This window comes from Bos grunniens, chromosome 11 (assembly GCF_055505025.1).
Source record: "Bos grunniens cultivar Pamir isolate PY7600 chromosome 11, Bosgru_T2T1.0, whole genome shotgun sequence".
In the NCBI taxonomy this organism is placed as follows: domain Eukaryota; kingdom Metazoa; phylum Chordata; class Mammalia; order Artiodactyla; family Bovidae; genus Bos; species Bos grunniens.
In genome coordinates, this window is record NC_141175.1 from 100,099,351 (window position 1) to 100,125,993 (window position 26,643).

The 26,643-nt window shown below is 42.2% G+C and overlaps 1 protein-coding gene across 2 annotated transcripts in view; it reads right to left on the reverse strand.

Moving 5' to 3' along the window:
* Positions 1 to 2,275: 2,275 nt before the first annotated feature.
* Positions 2,276 to 26,643, reverse strand: part of SLC9A2 (solute carrier family 9 member A2) — a 91,224-nt gene continuing 66,856 nt past the window's right edge. For both annotated transcript variants that reach the window (XM_086327902.1, XM_086327903.1), the window contains exons 6-12: positions 26,498 to 26,587; positions 25,811 to 25,881; positions 17,277 to 17,438; positions 12,149 to 12,245; positions 7,986 to 8,117; positions 6,106 to 6,196; positions 2,276 to 4,901 (exon numbers count right to left, since the gene is read on the reverse strand). In XM_086327902.1, the coding sequence (XP_086184028.1) occupies positions 4,531 to 4,901; positions 6,106 to 6,196; positions 7,986 to 8,117; positions 12,149 to 12,245; positions 17,277 to 17,438; positions 25,811 to 25,881; positions 26,498 to 26,587 (1,014 nt within the window). In that variant the 3' untranslated portion in view covers positions 2,276 to 4,530. The remainder of the gene's footprint in view (positions 4,902 to 6,105; positions 6,197 to 7,985; positions 8,118 to 12,148; positions 12,246 to 17,276; positions 17,439 to 25,810; positions 25,882 to 26,497; positions 26,588 to 26,643) is intronic.

The window sequence follows — 26,643 nt, forward strand, 5'->3', positions numbered from 1 at the left end:
CAGTAAAAGCCAACCTGAGCTTCCCAGGTGGTGCAGTGGTAAAGAATCTGCCTGCAGTGCAGGAGCTGAGGGAGACCCAGGTTCAATCCCTGGGTCAGAAAGATCCCCTGGAGGAGGAAATGGCAACCCACTCCAGTATTCTTGCCTGGAGAATTCCATAGGCAGAGGAGCCTGGTGGGCTACATACCACGGAGTCGCAAAACAGACACGACTTAATGACTAAACAACAACATTCTAAAATACATCTTGATAGTAAAAACCACAAGCCCTTGGCTTGCAAACTGTATCATATCCAGTATATACATAATCTGAAATTTATTCTATACTGATGATGAGCTGATTGTTTTCAGGTCATCACAGTAGAATTTATTTCTAATTTGATGTAAAAATACTAACTTACTTGGAAGTGAAAGTTGCTCAGTCATGTCCAACTCTTTGCAATCCCATGGACTGCACAGTCCATGGAATTCTCCAGGCCACAATACTGGAGTGGGTGGCCATTCCCTTCTCCATGGGATCTTCCCAACCCAGGGATCAAACTCAGGTCTTCCACATTGAAGGCGGATTCTTTACCAGGTGAGCTATCAGGGAAGCCCAATTTAATTAAAAACATTATTTTTACTTGAGATCTGTTTTTCTCAAGTATCTAAACTCACCATTTTACAGATAACTGAAAACAAAACTAACAAAATTTCTACTATGTTCTTGATTCAATCCATTGTAAGTGTGCCAGTGGATACTCTCAGATAGTTTTGTGTTGTTCCTCCAGGGGAAAAGATAATTATGAACATTAGAGATTGTTAACTATTACTAATGAACAGTATAAAAGTGGACTGTAAAGATCTTGTTAGAAAAAAGATTTGTATTTTGATTGTTGTTCAGTCGCTTAGTCGTGTCCAACTCTGTGTGACCCTGTGGACTGTAGCCTACCACACTTCTCTGTCCATGGGATTCTCCAGGCAAGAATACTGGAGTGGGTTGCCACACCCTCCTCCAGGGGATCTTCCCAACCCAGGGGTTGATCCAAGGTCTCCTGTGTCTCATGCGTTTTCAGGCAGATTCTTTACCACTGAGACACCTGGGAAGCCCATTTATCCATATTTATTCTGGATATTCAGAGATTGGGACTCATGCTGCCAGTTATGGCCACAAAAATTAAAAAATAAAAAAAAATTGCTTTAAAGATGACTTGAAAAAATAATTAAAAAAATAAAGTACCAGCAAGCTACACATTTTGCTCTAAAAGTGGGGAAAACAAAAACGGAAAACCCCAGAATACCAGTCAGGCTCATGAGCCTGACCTGTTCAGGTTGATGAAAGAAATCAATATTGAGTGTTCAGGCCTCAAGAGATAATATCACAGCTACTTCAACTGGACAAAGAAACCCTTCTATCTCTCTTGAAAGAGTAAAGTCAAGTATGCACCAGGAACTAATAAAACACTACAGTTCTCATGCTTGCTTGTGAAATGCCAGTTTTAACATAAACGTGATTTGTGTAACAAATGCAAAACATGCTGAACATGTAATAACCGTGCTTCTCTCTTTTTATATAAATAAACATGCCCCCCTCGGCCCCAGGTAAAATGGTACGCCCCCACTACAAAGCTTAGCAAGAGCCCAAGGGAATTTCATTCCAGATGTTTGGGGCATATACAGCAAACGCATGTTTTTAAGAAGTGCCAAACTGTGGGACCCACTTTTAACTGTCTGCTAACTGACATAACTGCTCCCAGCTCCCAACAGCCAGCCTTAGCATAATATATAAAGAAATCAGCTGGGTGCTCCTGTGGTTAAAACTTGGAGCTTCCAATGCAGGGGCCATGGGTTCCATCCCTAATCAGGGAACTAAGATCTCACATGCTGTGTGGTGCAGTCAAAATATAAATTAAATTAGTTTAAAATTAATATATAAATAATATTATTTTATATATAAACAATATAGTATATATTTTATATATTTATATAATAATAATAAAATAAATCAAGTTAAAATGTTCCCAAATCTAAAAAAAAAAAAAAGAAAAAAAGAAATAAGCCCTGACTTTGCATTTGTAAATAGTTCAAATTTGTTACAGCAAACACCAAAGACACAGCAAAATTCCACGGTCACATTGGAACGTGATTGTATCAAGTGCTGTTTGAAACGGGAATTATTCATAAAGGTAGGGATGTTTCTGTACCACAGAAATTTAGATTGTTATGATATTTAAAGGGTTTCAACTCCATATATGCTCCCATAATGTCTATTACATAAAGAGAAGTATAGAGAAAAGTTAAATAAAGTCAAATTTATTTTTCATTAATTTTACCATTCCACAAATAAGGAAAAATGATATTAATTATAGATAAAATGACACGTGTTCATTTTTTTAGAAATTAACACAATACCCGAGGTTTTTTTAATCTTTTAATTAGTGAAAGCTGAATTTGGTCTATGTGCTTAACAAGAAGTATCTAATAAACATTTTTACGTTTTCCCCTTCAGTTCTAGAACATTAGATTCCTTGTGATATTTATTAATCTAGGACACCAGGAAAAATCAGGACATTTATTTTAAGGTTATTATTTTACATTTCAACTTTCCATTTCAGATTTCATAAACTGTAACTTACTCTTCAAATTCTCAAAAATATACATCACATCTCTTGATGAATCATAGTCCTATAATAAAGATTCTACATTAAAATTCAGCTTTATTTCCAGCAGATGAAATATATACTTTTTATATAAATATATTTCCATTTAAAATTAAGAATTTTGGCACAGAGTCCTAAGCGTGTAGTCTTCAAATTGTGTCTCCTTTGCTTTCCACCGATCAACCTGGGAGAGTTTGGGGAAGGAATCGTGCTCTTTTTACACATGTACCTTGAGTGTTTACCCTTCCCTCCGCCTCGTGCTTGACAATCCAGCAGCATTCAAGATTTTAGAACATGAGAAAAAAGGGTAGAAGATTTACTTCTCCACGTCAGTGAGGGTAGAAGAAAGGGACGAGATCTAAGCCTGAGAATTTCTAAGTACCGGATCTTTTTGTTTAATTTATTCTTGTTTTTCCAGCGATTATATGTGGTCACTTGTATCCTTTGCTATGTCTCCAAGGGAGAGACATAGCAACTGTCTCTCCAATGTGAGTCCATCGAGAGTGGCTTCATTTCATATCTAAATCCCAGAAATACCAAGTCTTGTCAATTTTTATAGAAAGGTTTTTTGGGGAAAAATGACAGGCCAATAAAATCTACAGTCTGAGCGATTCCAATATTAATCTTTAATGGTTATGTTCCATTTCTGGTCTTTCTGCTGTACTTTTAAAAAGTACTCAGATGAGTAGAATTCATTTTTATACGAAGAATTTGAGCTACTACTTTCTTGACAGGGGAGAGGTAACAAATTAGACTAGTGCAAAAAAAAAAAAAAAAAAAATAGAACTCCCACATTCTCCAAAGTGCTTCCTGTATGAAATTCAAAACCTGAATCCCCACCAGTTTGTTAAGGGTCAGAATATCATTTATCTCAACCTTTATCCTTGTCTGCTTGGAGCCTCTGTCCTGGATTCAAAGTTCTAAAATGTTCTACAGAAAAATCCTAAAGCAGGTGGCCGCAGATGGGCGTGACAGGGGATCTCCTGCACCATCCCCCCAGTATTGCACAAAACCCGCCAGCCAGCTGCAAGCAGGCACTGTCCTGTCACCCCTCACCCAGCATGTGAGGCCAAGCTCCGTCCCATGCTGGCCCTGAGTCTGTCATACAGCGTAAGCTGGTTCCACCCACACCTTCCACCTTTCTCTTGGTACCATTTAAACACGACAGGGAGATGGAATCTGTACATTGCCCACAAACACAGTAGAATGAGGAACACATTAAAACCAGCCGACTCTCACAACTTCAGAGGACCTACAGTCTGGCAGCCAGGCCTCGTCCGCCCAGGTCTTCTGGCTGTTGGCGTCCTCAGGAATCTCTGCTCCATGCTGTGATCTTTCTTAACCAACAGCCATCAGCTCAGAATCATCAGGAAACACCACCCCCATCCGGAGCTGATGACCTACCCCCTATCCTATGGAAGCTGCCCTGGACGCCGTGGAAAGGTGTTCTGAGTATTTTTAGTGCCATTCACTGAAAAACTAATTACAGATATACATATGTTTTCATAAATAAAATCTGAGGCATATATGTATATATTAAAACTTTCACCAACAAGGGTGTGTTAAAATTTTCAAGTTCTGTCCTTCAAGTTCAATAAAGGCACAAGTGTTTTTTGTTTTGTTTTGTTTTTCCTCTCTCTTTCTTCAGGCTTGCAAAGAACACAACTGCCATCAAGTCATCAAAGACACCATAGGGGCGTTTTCTTTGATTTTCTTCTTCCTGGGGTGACCATTTGCCCCATGGATCACTGGCCACTGGCATGATTTCTACCCAAGGACAGTATTTAAATGCATAGAGGGTTTAAGTGGATTCCATTGCTGTGTCAGGTTGCTAGGTAACACGCCACAGCTGGGCGGGGCCGGTCCCCCCAGGTCTGCTTTGGCCATTTCCATTAAGGCTTCTCGCTCCCAAATCGACCCTTCCGGTTTCCAGGTTCCGAGGCCCTTCGGACCAGCCTGGGGGGCGGCTTGGGTTGGATGCCTTCGTGGACACGGTCACCCCGCACGGAGCCAAAGTGGCCTTTGGAAAGGAGGGGCTGGCAGAGCACACCCGGGGTCTGGGGGGACCCCTCTTTACTGTGGGCAGCTGGGGAGCTGCGGGGTTGATCCTGCCTGGAATCCATGTCCACCTCGTTCTTCCACTCCATTTTATAGGCCTGGGGGGCTTTCTTCGAGAACTGTTCTGGCAAGAAGCGTCTGGCCCGAGGCTGCAGGTTGAGCACCGTGGTCCCCGCCTCCAGGTCAGAGTCGCTGCTGTTGCCACCTACCAGGGAGCAAAAGAAAGACAGCGTGCGCAGGCATTTTAGGGAGAAGACAATACAAGCAACTGGTCCAGCACCTGCTTGGCCCTCCGTGGGGCTCTGGGCGTCACGCAGGAAGGCCAGAGGACTCGCCCTGACTCCATCTGAGTCCTTGGCCTGTGTATAAGCTCTGTGAACATCTGTGTCCACAAATGTGCACATTTACTAGTTCTAAAGAGCTTCTGATGTACCAGCCGCTGTACTGAGCACTTTCAAATGCATTAACATGGAATCCTCACAATCACCCGCTTTACAGATGAAGTAACTAAGGTTCAAGAGATGTTAGTAAGGGGTGAATGAGTGTGCGTGTGCACCAAGTCGTGTCCGACTCTTTGTGACCCCATGGACTGTAGCCTGCCAGGCAGGCTCCTTTGTCCATGGGATTCTCCAGGCAAGAATACTGGAGTGGGTTGCCATTTCCTTCTCCAGGGGATCTTCCCAACCCAGGGTTCGAACCCGTGTCTTCTGCTTTGGCAGGTGGATTTTTTTACCACTAAGCCTCCTGCTGGATGCCAAACAGACCATCTGGCAGCAGTTGCCTGCCCACTTGCCCCATCCAAACGGTCCCTGACTGCTCAGTTCAGTGTCTGGCACACAGTAGACAAATCAATAATTAGCTGCTATGATGCGGATTCTTGTCCTGATCTACAATCTCATGCGCAGGTTTATGTCCTTTATATTTTCATAAAATGGTCAAAACACCAGTATGGCTTGAAATCTAAATATAGATTACCATCAAATAAAGAGATACTAGCCTTCATGTCAAAGCTTTAATAAAGAGAGCTGGAAGTCAATTATATGGTTGCCTTTATGAAAATATATTAAAATTATGAACATTTAAATTAGAAATATAGTAAGAATTACAGAATTAAATGTAAACCTTTGAAGATGGACAACTTTCTATTTACCTGTTCACCAATCACACAATGATAATAGTTCCTTTTGCTATGTTAGATAGAATCATTACGGGATAAAATTAAATTATGTACACCATGCACCGAACTCTATTCCAAAAGGATGCAACACTAATAAAGGTCACCATGTCATTATGTTTGCAAATGACCGAACTCATTGTCTTTAATAAAGAAGAAAACATGGAAAAGTTTTCTATTTTATAAACATTGATAAATAAGTTTAAAGTCTTTTTGCTCCAACTGCCTTCATTACCTGCATTAGAAACATTCTTTTTCTTCTGTAGCTTTTCTGGAAGCTTTGTATTTTTGGGTAAGGATAAATATCGGGAGGTTGAAGTGGAAGCCTGTCAAAAAAATAATAGAAAACCTTATTTAGGTGTCACGCCATTTATTGTATGTTAGAAGTTTACAATTCTACAGCAAATCGTGGTGTTAAAAATTAAAATCTTAGTTCTTGATTCCAAAACTACTGGGTGAGGAACTGTAAGGATGGGGAATAAAGTTCCAAGTGATAATCATTTGACTTAAAATGAGGAAAGCCTCTTTTAAAATATCACAGAAATCAGTACTATTAAGGAAAACAAATAAACTGGGACCCTTGGAACAGGATATGAAAACCTCTGGCTTTTCTTAAAGAAAAGCTACAGAAACATCCACTTATAAGAGCCTTACTAAAAAAAGACTTAGAACCTACATATATAGGGAGGAAGATATATGAAAAATGTAGCATGTTTAAGTTGTATTCACTTTAATAAATCTTGAAAATGACAGAATTAAAAATATCACTATAGCTAACTTGCTGGCATTTCCAATGCCATAGCCTCTGCTGCTGCTGCTGCTGCTAAGTCGCTTCATTCGTATCCGACTCTGTGCGATCCCACAGACGGCAGCCCAGCAGGCTCCCCCGTCCCTGGGATTCTCCAGGCAAGAACACTGGAGTGGGTTGCCATTTCCTTCTCCACAGTCTCTAGTGTCTTTAAATTTTTTTCTTTTGTTTTCTATTAATTTCTATTGGAGTTTAGTTGCTTTACAATGTTGTTGGTTTCTTCTGTACAACAAAGTGTACAACTAGGTCATATGTATACATACATCCCTTCTTTAGATATCCTTCCCTCTAGTTACTTTAGCTTTTAACTGATGCTGCCACATTTCATACATAAAATGTAATACTGTTCAGACATAACCATTTTGATCTCTAACAATGCAATACAGATCATTATTAACAATGAGATGCAGTGCGTGCTATATTAATCACAATATACTTTTTAAAAAATCATTTACTTTTGGCTATTCTGGGTCTTCATTGCTGCTTGTGGGGTTTCTCTAGCTGCAGAGAGCAAGGACTACTCTTTGCTGAAGTGCATGGGCTTCTCTTGCTTCTGAGTACAGGCTCTAGAGTACTCAGGCTCAGTAGCTGTGGCTCACGGGCTTAGCTGCTCCGTGGCATGTGGAATCTTCCCAGACCAGGGATCGAACCTGTGTCCCCTGCATCAGTAGGTGGATTCTTATCCATTGTGCCACCAGGGAAGTCCCAGAATAGCCTTTGAAAGTAGCTTCCTTATCTAGGACAGGGCCCTGGATCAAGTGGAGTGCTGAGCACACAGCATCTGAAACTCTCCCGACACAGACACAGGGCCTTCTGGAAGTTTCTACTCACACTGACTGGCTCACCTTCAGGTTGCACCCTCTCCGTGGAAAGAACAACCGTGACTCCCCAAATGAAGTCTGACCCCTCCATTCAGTTTAACGCTGCACACTGCCTGAGCCTTCCCTGTCTTCCCAAACCTCCCTCCTCAGCCCTTTCTGGCTTATTTTGTCCACAGCATGTATTGCCTCTAACCTAACAATTTCCTTATTTGGTCCGTTCCTGGTGGGCTTCTCCCCACTAGAATGTGAATTCCACCTGGGAAGGGAGCTTTGTAGTTTTGTTCACCAACGTATTCCAAGTGCCCGGACAGCGTCTGAAACAGGACAGGTGTTTCAGAAGCATCTGGAAAGGATTTACCATGGGCTCCATCCCAGGATTCCTGTGGGCCAGCCCCGCACAGCCCTGTCCTGTCACCAGCTCCCCCGGGATGGCTGCGGGCTCTGCTGATGGAGCCGGCCGCGTCCCAGACGCGTGAAGCCCCTTACCCTGTGCTCCCGGTTCAAGCTGCTGTCCTTCCGAATGCTCTCGCGGAGGCTGTGCCGCCGGCGGATCAGGATCTCCTTGGCCTGCCTCTCACTTGTGTCCGCCGTCAGATTATGTCGGTTGTAGGACAAGGTCTGAAATGAAGACGCAAGTGACATTTTACTAAAACGCTGATCACTGCCTGGAAGTTCCAGCGCTTCACTACATTTCTTTGGCTTTGCACCTTGAAGCGATATTTAACGATGAATGTACAGAGGGTGAGGAGGGGTGGAATAGAAGTTAACACTCTTTCAAATTTTGGTAACATTCAAAGGTTATTAATATTCATGAATTTTGAAAGAATTCATGGTCTATCAAATCTCAAATTTGGTAACAAATTTGGGTAACAATGGTAGTAATTTCAGCTTGTGTTGTTATGTTACTCGCTCAGTCATTGTCCAGCTGTTTGTGACCCTCTGGATTGAAGCCCACCAGGCTCCTCTGTCCATGGGGATTGTCCAGGCAAGACTACTGGAGCTGGTTGCCATTTCCTTCTCCAGGGATCTTCCCAACCCAGGGATCAAACTCATGTGTCTCGTGTCTCCTACATTGGCAGGTGGATTCTTTACTACTGCATCACCTAGGAAGCCCCACATATATTCAATAACTGTGTTTGACTGAACCAAATAAAATTCTCTACTTATGAGAAAAAAAAAAAAACTCATGTTTTAGTAAAAGTCAGTGCGCATACTTTTCATTGAAAAGTATGATCTTTATAAATTGGAAAATGATTGAATTCATCAAGCATCTTTGACTCCTTTGAAGTACCTTATATGTATTTACTCATCAGTAGCAGCTGGGGAAAAAAAAAAATTCATACATTCTCTACTAAGACTGGTAGGAAAACCAACCACTTTGGGCCACTTGGTGGTGCTATGACCCTCTAATTAACTTAAGAGCATTTCTTTTCAAATTGAGAAAAGTGGCTGTCTCCACCAGCAATAATCATATCCTAATATTTGAAGCCACACAACATAAAGTAGGGCTGTCCAGGGTATATATTTTTAGTTCTGTAAGCTATCAGTCAGTTCAGTCGCTCAGTCGTGTCTGACTCTTTGCGACCCCATGGACCGCAGCACACCAGGCCTCCCTGTCCATCAGCAACTCCCGGAGTTTACTCAAACTCATGTACACTGAGTAGGTGATGCCATCCGACCATCTCATCCTCTGTTGTCCCCTTCTCCTCATGCCTTCAATCTTTCTCAGCATCAGGGTCTTTTCCAGTGAGTCAGCTCTTGGCATTAGGTGACCAAGGTATTAGAGTTTCAGCTTCAGCATCAGTCCTTCCAATGATATTCAGGACTGATTTCCTTTAGAATGGACTGGTTGGATCTGCTTGCAGTCCAAAAGACTCTCAAGAGTCTTCTCCAACACCACAGTTCAAAAGCATCAATTCTTCGGCGCTCAGCTTTCTTTATAGTACAACTTTCACATCCATACAGGACTACTGGAAAAACCATAGCCTTGACTAGATGGACCTTTGTTGGCAAAGAAATGTCTCTGTTTTTTAATATGCTGTCTAGGTTGGTGAGAACGTTTCTTCCAAGCAGCAAGCATCTTTTAATGTCATGGCTGCAGTCACCATCTGCAGTGATTTTGGAGCCCCCCAAAATAAAGTCTGCTACTGTTTCCACTGTTTCCCCATCTATTTGCCATGAAGTAATGGGACCAGATGCCATGATCTTAGATTTCTGAATGCTGAGCTTTAAGCCAACTTTTTCACTCTCCGCTTTCACTTTCATCAAGAGGCTCTTTAATTCTTCTTCACTTTCTGCCATAAGGGTGGAGTCATCTGAATATCTGAGGTTATTGATATTTCTCCTGGCAATCTTGGTTCCAGCTTGTGCTTCATTCAGCCCAGCGTTTCTTATGATGTACTCTGCATATAAGTTAAATAAGCAGGGTGACAGTATACAGCCTTGGCATACTCCTTTCCTGATTTGGAATCAATCTGTTGTTCCATGTCTAGGTCTAACTATTGCTTCCTGAATCTGCACACAGATTTCTCAAGAGGCAGGTCAGGTAGTCTGGTATTCCCATCTCTTGAAGAATTTTCCACAGTTTATTGCGATCCACACAGTCAAAGCCTTTGGCATAGTCAATAAAGCAGAAGTAGAAGGTTTTTCTGCAACTCCCTTGCTTTTTCAGTGATCCAGCAGATGTTGGCAATTTGATCTCTGGTTCACTCTGCCTTTTCTAAATCCAGCTTAAACGTCTGGAAGTTCACGGTTCATGTACTGTTGAAGCCTGGCTTGGAGAAGTATAGCTATAAGCTATACAGAAATCCATTTCCTAAAATAAACTGTAGTCAGTAATTAAGTTCATTTTCTGATAGAATTAATGCATACTTCTTGGGAATAGTCTTATCCCCAGAACTGTATCAGACCTGGGCTTCCCAGGTGACTCAGTGGTAAAGAATCCACCTGCCAATACAGGAGACAAGGGCTTGATTCCTGGGTTGGGTATATTCCCTGGAGAAGGAAATGGCAACCCACTCCAGTGTTCTTGCCTGGGAAATCCCATGGACAGAGCAGCCTGGCGGGCTACAGTCCATGGGGTCACAAACAGTCGGACACAACATAATGGCTAAATAACATATCAGATGTAGTAAAGATAAACAGAAGTACCACAGAACCACACTCATTTCCTGCTATCTAGTTGAGCATGTGAAACTAACAAAATAATATGAAATTGTGAAAAGAAATGCTAAAATGATGTGGTATGTAGGAGCTCTAAGTGATAGCCCATTCAAAGACAGGCCGGGGAATAATTTAGAGGGTGCTGAGGAAACCTTAAAGATTGGAGAATATGGATCAACTGACAGGAAGGAGTGGGGCATTTCAAGTGGAGATGCAGAAGACAGCAACACAGTCTGAGGAATTCCAGACCCATAGCTCTGTGGGCGCATGGGTGGGTGGGTGAGGGGCGGGTGGCAGCACGGCTGGTTAAGGGGAAACCTGAATACAGATCCCAAAGGCTGAAAGAACACTTGAGCCTGGAAGCCACAACTGTTTTGTCTCATTTTAAACAGAAAGATGCTTTATTAAAAGGGGCTTTAAGGGACATCTCTGCTGGTCCAGTGGTTAAGACTTCGCCTCCCAATCCAAGGGGTGTGGGTTCAATCCCTGGTTGGGGACCTAAGATTCCCATATGCCTCCAGGCCCACAAGCCAGAACATAAACAACAGAAACAATATTGAATTCAAGAACGACTGAAAAAATATTTTCTATAAATAAAAAGAACTTTAAGAAAAGAGTGGAACCGCTGTGATGTCAGATGGAATGCGATGGGCTGTGAGGTCAGCTAAGAAGCTCCATTAAAGCCCTGCATGTGAGTGACCAGGATCCCTGACAAGCACTGTGTCCATGTACCAGGTCACCTCATTGTGCCTCGGTTTCTTCATCCTTAAAATGGAGACAATAGTAACACCACTTGCTGGAGGATGAAGAGTTCAGATACACAACACACGGAAATGGGGGCTGGCAAACCGCACACACTAAGTGTCGGCTGTATTATTAGCAAACTATGAGAATGAGGCTCCGTGATGGAAATGGGTTGAAAGAAGTGGCTCAGAAGATACAGCAAAGAAAGAAACGGTTGCATTCTACAAACAAAGAAGAAGGTTACATACATTTTGAAAAGTCTTCTAAGTGATAAAGCTATTCATTCAAAAAGTTTAAAGAGCAATCAATTTACTTTCTTCACCATTAGATAACACGTGTTTTTATCTCCAAGTCTTTGGTAACAGAACTCTTACCTCCCCGGGATTCCAGCCTCCAGCCTTGACTAAGGTGTCTGGGAGGAGAGCTGTAAGCTAACGGGACAGGCCCCTGGGGGGTGGGAGGTCTGAGGGAAGGAAGTGCCTGGTGTGGGACCTGCAGAGGCTGGCACGATGGTGGCAACGGCCCTTGTAACTGAACAGAGTCAAGTCTGCAGGTACATTTTTAACCAAAGGCAAGTATGTATGTGCTCAGTCACTCAGTCGTGTCTGACTCTTTGCAACCCCATGGACTATAGCCCTGCAGGCTTCTCTGCCCATGGGATTCTCCATGCAAGAATATTGGAGCGGGTTGCCATTTCCTCCTCCAAAGGCAAGGACATATTTTGATAAATAAATTATTCTTACTCGCTGACGGATCTGATAGAGATTTCTTGACAATATTTCTCGGATTTCATCCATTTCACCAGGTGTGAGCTTCCTTACTTTTTCTTCACGGCAGTCACTGTGAACGTTTAGGAAAACACATTTTACTATTCAACAAGTATTAAATTCATCCATGTTCTTCCTTAGAGACGTAATACCATCATTTAAGAAGAAGAAACTTAATGAATAATACTTAGGAATTATTTAGTAGTTTAAAATAATTCAAAAAATCTAAAACATTTATTTCAGTGTCAAAATCATTCACATAAGTTTAATCATGCACCAGTTCTTTCAGTCTGTTCATGCAACTATTTAAAGAGGAAAGACTAGAGTAGCTTGCAATGCTATCACTTTATTATTTCTAATGCTCCATAAATAAAGTAGCATAGGATTGTTCTATTTCCACAAAACTTAATGAGCTGAATTTTACTATTATGGCTCTATTTTTTAAAATACCTCATTAGAAATATTTACAAAGACACCATTTATACTACGTATGTTCATACAGTTGGTCCTCTTTGTTCAGGGAGTCCATATTTGCAAATTCACTGACTTGCTACAGTTTATTTAAAAACACATTACCAGTACTCAGGGTACTGTCCCAGTCATTCTCAGACACTTGCAAAGTGAGGTTTGCAAGGTTTGGAAACCTTGCACACAGGTTTCCAAATGAGGCCAAATATGTCAACCCTTTGCCTCTTAATCTCCGTGTTCATACTGTTAAAAAAAAAAAAAAAAAAAGGTCCTTTTCACCACCTAGTGGAATGTTTTTCACATTTTTGTGCTTTTTATTGGTGATCCTGTTGTTTTAAATGGTTCCCAAGTATAGTTCTGAAGTGCTGTCTAGAGTTCCTAAATGCAAGAAGTTCCTAAGTTTTAATTCTACTTTTTTAAAGGATATTTTAGCAGGATATGGAATTCTAGGTTCAGTTACATTTTTTGAGAATTTTGAAGCTACCAATAGTGTCCACTGGTTTTTATTGAAAAATCAGTGGTCAGGTTTTTTCTCTTTTGAAGAAAATAGGTCTCTTTTTTTCCCCTCTGAGTATGTTTAAGATTTTCTCTTTTTTTTTTTTTTTTTTTTACTTTCAGCAGTTTTATGAACCTGTATCTACATTTGGTTCTCTCCTTATCTAATCTGCTTGAGGCTGTCAGAACTCATGTCTTTTATCTGTTTGAGGAGATCCTCAGTAAATATTCCTTAAGACATTGCTTCTACCAATTTCTCTCTCATCTCCTTCTGGAGCTTTTCAGTATATATGAATCTATCCCATATATTTCTCACTTTCTTTTTCATCTTTTTTTTTTTTTCATACTGTTTTTCATCCTGGTCTTTCCTTCTGTCCTATCTTTCAATTAATTCCTTTTCTCTTCAACTTTATCTAGTCTGCTTTGATAGCTGTCAAATGAGATCCTAAATTTAGTTACTTTATTTTCAGCTCAAATACTTCCCTTTGGTCTTTTTTGTTTATATAATCTCCATGACAATGCCAAAAGTGTCAATGGCACTTTCTTTCCTGAAACATGTTTTTATTTCTATTTTAAAGTCCCTGGCTGACAATTCAATGATCTGAATCCCTTTTGTGTTGACTATTATTTTATATTTTGTTGATTGTTTCTCAGTGTTTTTTCAGTCACATTTCCTGTCTACTCATATGCTTGGTTATTTTGGATTGAGTATTAGACATATATAAAACAATCATGGGGATACTTTAATCATGGGGATACTCTTTACAATCTTATTTTCTTCCAGAGAAGATTTAAACTTACTTCTCTTGAGCAGCTGAGATAGAGGCAATCTCAGTCTCTGATGATTTAAACAATCAAGAATTGAGACAATTCTAGGCTGGGCTTCTTTCCCTTGAGGGTTAAGGTGTAGGATTTTGAAGTAAAAACCTATAGCTGAGTACATACAAATGGTCCTCCTTCTTGGTAGGTTCTGAATTCTAATTTTATTCTCTAAGACCAATTAGTCTGTCAAAAACCCTGTTTTAGCTTTTTAGACTCTTAAGACACGTTCTCCAAATTCCAGACAGAAAATAGCAATAAATGCCAGTTCTATCCTCTTGAACTTCCCTCTTTTTTTGACTTCTAGCCAAGAAATTCCTCACTGTATGGATACTGTCTGGCTTTCCAGCAGATATTTAAAATACATTTTGTCCTTTCCCTCTAGTTTTCTCAGTAGTTTGGTCTGGACTCAGTTCATTATTGCCAGAAATATGATGCCTTACTGCCTGCCTTTTTCGCTTCTATCCTCCTCCAAAGAAAACACTTCAGAAGAGGTGGAATGGTGAGCATGGCAATCATTTACCCACGTAAATGATATGTAACTGTCCATCAGTTTTTGTTACCCCCTTCCCTAACCCTAAACCTTTGCCTTTACTCCACTTTCGACTGGCTTCAAGATGAACTGTGAACAGAGGTAGAGCTGAGATCTCCTTCTTCTATGACCACGAAGTCAATGACTCCCTTTTGAGAAGCTGGATAGTTGAATTATTTTGTGCTGCACCCACAAAAGGAACAGTGCCTAAGAAAGATCATAAATGGTGAACCTGGAGTAAACTTCAAGGAGCAAGTATAGCCCCATTTTCTACTTGAAGAAACTCAATCTCAGGGAAACAGATGCACCTGCTTAAGGTCACACAGTGAGTGATTTGCAGAGCTGGGACTATAAATCAGTCATTCTGCTCAATCACCACTATCTCCAGTGCAATATAATGCCTTCATTTCTGAGTCATCCTGACCACCACTACTTTTTATTCTGGATTGTGTAAACTGCAATAATTTTTATAGGGGACTATCATCCTAGTGAAAATCGGAGTTTATATGGTTGGGTGTGATTTGGAGTTTCTTTCATTTCAACCCTTCCATAGCTAGCATTTTAATTTAGGTGACACTTTGCTGAAATGAGCTTCAAGCTCATCAATGAAAGAAGAAATCATTGTAACCTGAAATTTGTCATGTAGAGGAGGAATGATGCTTACGTGATAAACTCATTTGCTAATTTACTGACAGTATTTATAAAGTTGGCTTAAAGCTCAACATTCAGAAAACGAAGATCATGGCATCCGGTCCCACCACTTCATGGGAAATAGATGGGAAAACAGTGGAAACAGTGTCAGACTTTATTTTTCTGGGCTCCAAAATCACTACAGATGGTGACTGCAGCCATGAAATTAAAAGACGCTTACTCCTCGGAAGGAAAGTTATGACCACCCTAGATAGCACATTCAAAAGCAGAGACAGTACTTTGCCAACAAAGGTTCGTCTAGTCAAGGCTACGGTTTTTCCTGTGGTCATGTATGGATGTGAGAGTTGGACTGTGAAGAAGGCTGAGCGTCGAAGGATTGATGCTTTTGAACTGTGGTGTTGGAGAAGACTCTTGAGAGTCCCTTGGACTGCAAGGAGGTCCAACCAGTCCATTCTGAAGGAGATCAGTCCTGGGATTTCTTTGGAAGGAATGATGCTAAAGCTGAAACTCCAGTACTTTGGCCACCTCATGCAAAAAGTTGACTCACTGGAAAAGACTCTGATGCTGGGAGGGATTGGGGGCAGGAGGAGAAGGGGACGACAGAAGATGAGATGGCTGGATGGCATCACTGACTCGATGGACGTGAATGTGAGTGAATTCTGGGAGTTGGTGATGGACAGGGAGGCCTGGCGTGCTGCGATTCAAGGGGTCACAAAGAGCTGGACATGACTGAGTGACTGATCTGATCTGATCTGATTTATTATTCTGCTACGGATTTGCTATAAGTGTTTAAGTCACTTTACATCCTGGGTATTCATCTTCTCGTTTTTAAAATTAGGGAGACAGACTAGGTCAATGCATCTCAATACTGGACTCCTTATTATAAACTTCTGTAAGTTTAAATATATTTTTATTAGAATATAATTGCTTTACAATGTTGTGTGAGTTTCTGCTGTACAAAATTGTGAATCAGCTATATGTGCACATATATCCCCTCCCTTCTGGACCTCCCTCTCACCACCTCACATCCCACCCTTCTAGGTCATCACAGAGCACCGAGCTGAGCTCCCTGTGCTACAGAGCAGCTTCCCGCCAGCTATCTATTTCACACATGGTCGTGTATATAGTCAGAGCTACTCTCTCAATTCATCCCACCCTCTCCTGCCCCCTCTGTAGTCACAAGCCCATTCTCTACACTGGCATCTCTATTCCTGCCCTGCAAATAGATTTATCAGTACCATTTTTCTAGATTCCATATATACTGGCTAATATGCGATATTTGTTTTTCTCTAACTTAACTTGATTCTGTATGAAAGGCTATAGGTTCGTACACATCACTTATATATAAAAAACCTATACCTGAGCCTCAACACCAGAGATCCTGATTTTATTGGTCTGGCTGGGGCCCAGACATATGTGTTATTGAAATGCTCCTACAGTATTTCCAATGTACAGCCTGTGTTGAGCACCTCTGCACGAGATCGCCACTAAATGTTCTTTCCAAGCCTTAAGTTATGACTCTGTGAATAATCCATGAGGAAATAGCTGTGTAATTACATGCATCTTTATAATTGCAAATCATAACACACCTTAAACTATTCCATTTCAAAATGCTTGCTAAAGAGGCTTTACTTTCAGAACACACTGAACTGTCCAAAGCAAATACAATAAATACGTAATCATCCTAAACATGACCAGGTACTTTCTGACTGGTCCATTCTACAATAACACAACATGACGTGACATAATATAATAGAAAATAAAGGACACACTTCCAGGTTTTCACATTTTAACCAGTAGCTCTTTCTGCTGTGAGGTCTTAAGGACTCATGTTAGGACATAAGTCAAATTTCTTATTATTACTGGTTTCACAAAACTATAAACACCTACATAGCAATAAGTTGCTCAGATGCTCAGTCGAGTGCGACTCTCTGCAACCTCATGGACTGTAGCCCACTGGGCTTCTATGTCCATGGGATTTTCCATGCAAGAATACTGGAGTGGGTTGCCATTTCCTCCTCCAGGGGATCTTCCTGACCCAGGGATTGAACCTGTTTCTCTTGTACTGGCAGGTAGCTTCTTTTACCACTGAGGTACTTGGGAAGCCACATTAACTTCTATTTTCAAAATAGGACTTACTTTAAAGATGCAAAAGAAGGAACAGTGCTTATCATCCCAGTTTCTGCCATCTCGATGGCATGTTTTATTTCAAGCTTTTTGTATAAAGACACAATGCTTGACTTGGGTTGGTTCTCCCGAATCAGAAGCTTCCTCAGGTACTTGTCATCAAACTTCTTAAACCTGGAAATAAGCAAAATCAAAACTTTAATTAATTAACATGACACTGAATAAGAAAAAAAAAATCTGTTTTTACCAATAGAATAATTTCCACTACTCCCAGGGGGAAAAAATAGTAGCAGTGTTTAGTTAGTCTGATTATTGTATTTATTTTTGTAGGTGCATACCTGAATATATAGAGAGAGCACATATTAGTGTATTTTTGTTTTAACCACAATATACTTATATCTAATGGGGCTTCCCAAGTGGCCTTAGTGGTAAAGAACCTGCCAGCCAATGCAGGAGACACAGGAGACATCAGCTTGATCCCTGGGTCAGGGAAGATCCCCAGGAAAACGGGATGTCCTTCCCCAGTATTTTTGCCTGGAGAATTCCATGGACAGAGGAACCTGATGGGCTACAGTACATAGGTTCACAAAGAGCTGGACATGACTCAGTGACTAACATTTTCACTTTTCATGCCCAAGACTCCCAAATGTGTGTCTCCAGCTCCAACTTCTCTCCCAAACCCCAGAAATGAGTATCTAGACTCCTGCTCAACCTCTGCACTTGGACATCTCAAACTTGGCATGCTCTAATGGATCTTCTCCCAAGTCATCCCCATTTCAGTTAGCGACAACTCCATCTGGTCAAAAACCCTGATGTCATCTCTGATTCTTTGCCTTCTCTGATATTCCACATTATAGCCTGAACTGTGTTCCCCTCAAAATCCATATGTTACAGTCCTGGTCCCCAGGACCTCAGAATGTGACCGTATTTGGAGATATCTGATTAAGTTAAAGTGAGGTCATTAGTGGGCCTGAATCCAATATGACCGGTGTGCGTATTGTAAGAGGAAATTCAGACACAGACATGTAAATAGAGAAGACGATGTGAAGAAGCAGAAAAAAGAAGGACATCCACAAGACAAGAAAGGATGCCTGGGGGAGACCCTTCCCTCTCAGTTCCAAAGGAACCAGTTTCACTGACATCTTATTCTTGGACATCCAGCCCCTAGAACTATGAGAAAATAAACTCCTATTTAAGGCACGGACATGTGGTACTTTGTGACAGCAGCTCTGGCAAACGAATACTCTACATCCACTCTATCAACAACTGCTGTTGGTTCCAGCATTACCATACACCCAAAATCTAATCATTCTCCTGCCATCGCCCTGGGCCCAGCATTGCGTGCTAAGTCACATTAGTCATGTCCAACTCTGTGCAACCCCATGGACAGTAGCCCGCCAGGCTCTTCTGTCCATGGGATTCTCCAGGCAAGAATACTGGAGTGGGCTGCCATGCCCTCCTCCAGGGGATCTTCCCAGCCCAGGGATGGAACCCACGTCTCCTCTGTCTCCTGCATTGGCAGGTGGGTTCCTTACCACTAGGGCCACCTGAGCATTACCATCTCTCAATGGGTTGTTGCAACAGGCACCAAATTGGTTTTCCTGCTTCTGCCACCGTGTTTCTATAGCCTATCCTTGATGCAAACCAGCTGCTGCCAAGTCACTTCAGCCGTGTCCAACTCTTTGCAACCCCATGGACTGTAGCCCACTAGGCTCTTCTGTCCGTGGGGATACTCCAGGCAAGGATACTGGAGTGGGTTGTCATGCCCTTCCCCAGGGGATCTTCCCGACCTAGAGAGAGAACCAGAGTCTCTTACGTCTCCTGCACTGGCAAACAGGTTCTTTACCACTAATGCCACAGGGATCCCATTAAAGTGTAAATCAAGGACTTCCCTGGTGGCCCAGCGGTTGAGAACCCGCCTGCCAATGCAGGGGATGTGGGTTCGATCCCTGGCCAGAAAAGGTCCCCCGTGCTAAGCCTGTGTGCTGCAAGTAGGGCTGGGGCACTACTGAGCCCAGGCACTGCAACCATGAACACTAAAACCCCTGCACCTAGATCTCGTGCTCTGCAGCAAGACAGGACCACGGTGAGAAGCTCACGCACCAACGAGACAGCAGCACCCACTCATGGCAAGGAGAGAAAGCCCACACAGCAGTGAAGACCCAGCACAGCCAAAAATAATAAATAAATAAAATTCTCAATAAAAAAGAAGTCATTCAAACCACGCAACTCCTCTGCCTCTCACTGAGTACAAGTACAATGACCTGGAGGCCCTACACCACTTGGAGCTGCCTGCTCAAGGCTGTGATGCTCTAGCTCAGGTCCAGCCTCTCTGAGGCCACCCGTCCCAGAAACGTGCCAGCCCTGCTCCCACCTCGGGGTCTCTGTACTTACTATTCCTTCATTCAGGAACAGTCTTCCCCAAATACCTACAGGGCTTGCTCTCAGAATTCCTCTAAGTCTTTTCTTGAAGGTCATTTTCTCACAGAGCCTTTCCTATCTACTGCACTAGAACTGCACTCCAGAACTTGCTCTTCTTCTTCCCAGACACATTTTCCTCCATTGCAGTCAGCATTTTCTAATAGGCTATCCAATGCTTATTTACTGATTTTCTTCTCTGAGCGTTAGAATGATCCATGGGCAGGCTATGTTTTGTTTGCCGGTTTGCCTGTCTTCCCAGTGTCCAGGACACTGCCAGGTGCTTTGTAAGCTTAGAGGCAGACCGGTCCAGTTCCACCCTGGACCCACACCCTGTAACAGATCAGGTTACTTGGTGATGCCCTTCCACCATGGCTGAGGTGACCTGCTCAGTCCTGCTTCCTGCCACTGAGATCAATAATGTCACCTGCTTTGGTCAATGGGCAGTTAGGAGACACGATGATGAGAGCAGAGGCTATGAATGGGCTTGCTCACTGGAGCTCACTTCTTACGCTCCCACATGGCAGGAGAAGGATGTACATGGAGTGACTCCTTGGTCCCAGGACAGAGGTGAATGTCCCATGGAGCAGAGTTAAGTGACCCCACTTACATCAGAGAAGGCCGGCCAGGATCAGCCAAGGACCCACTGATGCTCTGAAGCTGGAGCAAGACCTGGCCAGATGAGCTGACTCTCTGCCTCCTAACTTAAGTACTTTGTTTCCTTTTCCTGCTGCAAAAAGACAATGTATTTCATTTTATTTTTCCTATCAAAAATAATACATTTTCTTAAGCAGCATCATAGATTCTGAAGACAACTGTGCAGCCTGTTCATGTGGTGATAGAAGATGAATGATATGTCACCCTGAACTTGGTTCTGTGTGAAATATTGAACAATTTTTTCCCGCTGCTTTTGAGGGTTTTTTTTTCTTCTTTTTTTTTTAATTGGAGTATAACTGCCTCACAATGCTGTGTTAGTTTCTGCTGTACAACAACATGAATCAGCTATAACAAGTGACTGCTCCTGTAAGCAGTCAAATATTGAGTTGGTTTGTCTATAACTATTATGCCAATATTCAAGTGAATCAGTATGCACTAAATATTTGATGAGAAAAAATTAATGTGTTACAATGATCACTGTAAGTCCAAGGTGGTTTATAGGCACACCTGTGCTATGAAAGTGGACAATGTTAAGCTATATTCATGGTACTACTCCTTTGTTCCAAATACAGGAGAGCTAAGAACAACTGCAGAAAGCTATCTTGAAAGAGTTTTGCTACTGACTGGTCTCCACACAAAACACTAGGCCTATTTTTATCCAAGTTTATTTTGAATTTCACGTGAAGCTCACTGAACCAGGACACCTGGCAGCAACACAATACCTTTCCAAACCTGTATTAATATTATTGTTGTTGTTGTTTTAGTTTTCTTTCTTTTTTTTTTTTGCCCAGCTGTGTCTGACTCTTTGCAACCTCATGGACTGTAGCCCTCCAGGCTCCTCTGTCCATAGCATTCTGCAGGCAAGAATCCTAGAGTGGATTGCCATTTTCTACTCCAGGGGATCTTCCCGACCCAGGGATCAAATCCGCATCTCCTGCTCTGGCAGGTAGCTTGTTTACCACTGTGCCACCCGGGAAGCCCAACTAGAGACTCACAAAAAGAATGAACATTGAAGACAGTGACATCTGCTCTACGCAGAGTAGGATTTATAGCCTTTATTTGCTCTATCTCCATACTTTTCATTTCTCCGCCAAGCTACACATATGTGGCTTTTTTACTATCATCAGACAACTTCTGCCAAACATGAGAAACATCCTTACTGCATGACCCTTTCATTTCATTTTCAAAGGAGCAAATGGCTCAAGAACCCTCTGGAAGGACCATTAGAAATCTACAGTAAAAGGATTTCAGAGGGAAGAACACGATACCCAACACACCTAAAACAGTCGCTTGTTTTTTATGCCATTTTTGTAACATCCACCATTATGTACAGACCAGAAATGAGATCTGAGAACTCATTTCAAGAATGACCTGTGTCAGCGTCAAATCCCTTCACACAAACTTCTCTACTCTACCTGAAGTGCACACTGTGCTTGACAATCCAGAAAATTATTTGTATTTACCTGGAAAACTTCATGCATGCAAATATGTAAGGCTTCATAAATTTCTTCAGTGAAGTATGTACACCGCAGAGAAAGTGTCACGTTTGTTGCAATATTACCTTCCGGACATGAATCAAGGTTGGCTCCACCATGTTTTGTATTTATCGTCCAATTAGCCCAGAGCTTACAGATGTGTGCCCAGAACAGACTCATATATAGAGATAAAGTGTTTTTGCCTAGAAGGCAGGATGAAGCTAGACTTTCTCTAGTCCTTCACCTTCTGGACCAAATCACATGATCACAGGGCTCACCTCTTCCATCACCTACCACTGCCCCAGGGCCAACCAACCTCATTCCTGCACCATATCTATGTTTCCTTCTGTTTGGACGTCAGGGGAGTGGGATAAACCTCTAGTTCAGTCTCCCCTTGGGAAAAGGACAAACTGCTCTGGATTACCATGCTCACTTATCACTTCAGAAAAGGATTGATACAATGCGAGAGAAATAAAAGTGGTCGGGTTCAAAGGGATGCTGAAGATGGATAAAGGCATGGGGCTGCCCTGGTAGCTCAGAAAGTACAGAATCCATCTGCAATGCAGGAGACCTGGGTTCAATCCCTAAGTCAGGAAGATCCCTCGGAGAAAGAAATGGCTCCCCACTCCAGTGTTCCTGTCTGGAGAATTTCATGAACAGTGGAGCCTGGCAGGCTACAGTCAATGAGGTTGCAAAGAGTCAGACACGACTGAGTGACTCTCTTTCATGCCAACAACAAAGAACAAGAGGCAGAAAAGCCTGTATCATGGGCTTGGCATAGACATCCAGAGACCTAAAGCAGGATGATGGAGGGAGTTACAGCAGGGTTCTCTGCTCTGCCTCCTGCTTCCAAAAAAGTGAATACCACCACGACAATTGGCCTTTTGTTTCATGTTTTTACAACACAGATTTTAATTCACTTTATTTTATTACTAAGTGCTCCCATCTTGCTAATCAAGTACTCTGTTCATACAAACAAAATATTTTTCCTTTAGTTATGAAGGAAGGCTCTGTCCAGGGGCCTCGGAACATTAGCAAACAACGTGGTCAGGCTTGTGAAGGTTGTGCCAGCACGTGTAGTCTCCGTAACTCATTACTTAATGATGTCACACACACCCCCCCGTTTGCTGTGTGACTGTTTAGTTGCCTTTACTATATTGCAAAGTTCTAAAGGCCCAGGTCTATGGCTTCTATTGCTCCTGTAGTCCACTGTCAAGTCAGAATATGTGAGCAAACAGGAAGCACTCAAAGATGTACTTATGCTAAATTATGTACATTGGTAGGTTGGGGAACTTCATGTCAATTTGCAAGGAGGGGGAAATCTGCTTGCAAGTTAGGAAAGAAAAGACAAGAGGTTGAACGGGGATCCACCAAATATATCTTGGGACCTGTCTGCCTCTCTTCAAGGACCAGCTGAAACACCCTCCTTCAAAAGTCTTTCCCAGACAGTGATGTGCCAGCAAATTTAACACATGTACGATCTGTAGCATTTGTCAGTTCCCTAGTTCACTCCCCTCATAGCTGAGTCAAGACACCAACGTGGAAGGCATTGACTTAGATACACACAGTCAGCTCCCACCAGCCCAGGGGAGCGGCTTCTGTACCACATGGGTCCTAACCCTGCTATTAGAATTAATCCTTATTTCTTGATCCCGTAAGTCTGTTTTTCAGTATATGTTAAAGGGTGCACCTAATTGTGCCTGGTAGGGTACCACTTGCATTTCAGCAATAAGATCCTTGAGAAAAGTTCTGAATCTTTAATATCACACATGTATACACACTGTGTGAATCACAATAAACTGTGGAAAATTCTGAGAGAGATGGGAATACCAGACCACCTGACTTGCCTCTTGAGAAACCTGTATGCAGGTCAGGAAGCAACAGTTAGAACTGGACATGGAACAACAGACTGGTTCCAAATAGGAAAAGGAGTACGTCAAGGCTGTATATTGTCACCCTGCTTATTTAACTTCTATGCAGAGTACATCATGAGAAACGCTGGGCTGGAAGAAGCATAAGCTGGAATCAAGATTGCCAGGAGAAATATCAATAACCTCAGATATGCAGATGACACCACCCTTATGGCAGAAAGTGAAGAGGAACTAAAAAGCCTCTTGATGAAAGTGAAAGAGGAGAGTGAAAAAGTTGGCTTAAAGCTCAACAATCAGAAAACTAAGATCTGGTCCCACCACTTCATGGGAAATAGATGGGGAAACAGTGGAAACAGTGTCAGACTTTATTTTTGGGGGCTCCAAAATCACTGCAGATGGTGACTGTAGCCATGAAATTAAAAGACGCTTACTCCTTGGAAGGAAAGTTATGACCAACCTAGATAACATATTAAAAAGCAGAGACATTACTTTGCCAACAAAGGTCCGTCTAGTCAAGGATATGGTTTTCCCTGTGGTCATGTATGGCTGTGAGTTGGACTGTGAAGAAGGCTGAGTGCCAAAGAATTGATGCTTTTGAACTGTGGTGTTGGAGAAGACTCTTGAGAGTCCCTTGGACTGCAAGGAGATCCAACGAGTCCATCCTAAAGGAGATCAGCCCTGGGATTTCTTTGGAAGGAATGATGCTAAAGGTGAAACTCCAGTACTTTGGCCACCTCATTGAAAGAGTTGACTCATTGGAAAAGACTCTGATGTGGGGAGGGACTGGGGGCAGGAGGAGAAGGGGACCACAGAGGATGAGATGGCTGCATGGTATCACCGACTCGATGGACGTGAGTTTGAGTGAACTCCGGGAGATGGTGATGGACAGGGCGGCCTGGCGTGCTGCAATTCATGGGGTCGCAAAGAGTCAGACATGACTGAGTGACTGAACTGAAGTGAACTGATAAACACATATATGTGTGTGTATATATATGTACATATAAATTATATATTAGCTTAGACAGTAAAGAGTCTGCCTGCAATGCAGGAGATCTAGGTTTGATACCTAGGTTGGGAAGATCCCCTGGAGAAGGAAAGGGCAACCCACTCCAGTATTCTTGCCTAGAAAATCCATGGACAGAGCAGCCTGACAGGCTACAATCATGGGGTCTCAAGAGTCGGACACAACTTCACAACTAAACCAGCACATAAATTATATATACATAGAGAGAGATACACATTTATGTGTGTGTGTGCATGTTTAGTCGTGTCCAACTCTTTGTGATCCCATGGACTATAGCCCACCAGGCTTCTTTGTCCATGGAATTCTTCAGGCAAGAATACTGGAGTGGGTTGCCATTTCTTCCTCCAGGGGATCTTCTCAACCCCGGGATCAAACCCATTGGCACGCAGATCTTTACTCCTGTGCCACCTGGGAAGCCCACACATCTATGTAAATGCACGTAAATTTTCAGAGAAGTGTAACTTTAAAAATATTTGCTATTTTTGCAAGTCTATGTATCTCCTCAGGTGCTCTGGAGCTCTGCATTTGACAAAGCCCCTCAACATGTGTGGGAGAACAGACAGTAATGGAACCCCCAGTTTTAAACCAAACAGACTGCATTCCTCAGCCTCCCCCACAGTGAGAAATGCCCATGTAATCAGTCCTGGTCATGCAAGGCCAGGCCATGTGATTCAACTGGAAGAACTGAGTGAGGCCTCTGATAACTTTGATTAGGCAGAAGCTAGGACATATTCTTTGTCTCTTTGTTGACTTTCTTCCTGGAATGTGCACATAATAGCTAGTGTCGCAGCAGCCATTTTTGGCCTGAAAGGCAACCTTGGAAATGGAGGTTCTTGGTGGAGGAAGGGTCCTGGGACCATGAGGAGTCAGTGGAGCATAATTCACCTGTTAACCGTACACTGCCTACCTGATACTTACATAAGAGAGAGATAAGCTGCTACCTTGTTAAAGCTACTATTGTTCTAAGCCTCTATGACAGCCAAACTTTATCTTAAAGGACAGACTATGGCACAATAGGAAAGATCTGAAAGTTTGAAAAAATAACACAAGTCAGTATGTCCTGCTCCCAGACTAATCCAGAGCCACTTAAAGCCTTCTTACTTGTCTCTCCAAAAGTTGTGACCCCAATGACCACAAACATCTTCAATCCCGGTCTTCACGTGATCAAAAAACTAAAACAGAAAAAGCCAGCTGGTTGATTAATTTTTACCCGAAATCAGTCATTTCTGTTTCTATTTACAGAAATTATTAATTCCTACTTATAGAAATGATAGTGATTATTTCTGTGTGTAGAAATTATAACTATAGAAATGTACAGAATTCTAATAGAAATACTACTACTACTTCTATCACGCCTAAACTTCAAAGATGCTGATACTTTTTGGTTTTGGTTTGCTTGAGTTTTAACTGAAAACAAATAAGACAATTCATCTTCAAACAAATTCATGAGATGTTTGTCATATCGATAATTAGAATTCATAACACAATAGTTTGTACTTTTGGAAACTATGAAATATGGTCACAATTTTCCAGTAGAAACATTTCAGGCTGAAGTAAGGGCTAAAAGGGGATTCCTTGGCCCTGCATTCCTGCAGGTGTGTAACCTCCATGGGGGGCTATGTTCATTCTACCCTCAATTCAGCTCTTCCTCAGCCCACCCCCCACACCCCATCACCCTCTGCCAGTTACCTCTTCTTCACGAAATGAGACCATGGTGTCAAGCTGTCTGACTTAATCCCATAATTTTCCCTGTGACCACTTAAATTGATCTGCTACATTAACACCTACCCGACAATGGATTTCCTCACTGACAGCTTGCTGCTTCTTATTGGACCTCTTAACATCAAGGAACTCCACCAGTGGTCGGATAGTTATTCCCTGCACAAAAGAAGCGGGGAGGAAAACCGTATAAAATTCAAGAATAACTTGTAACC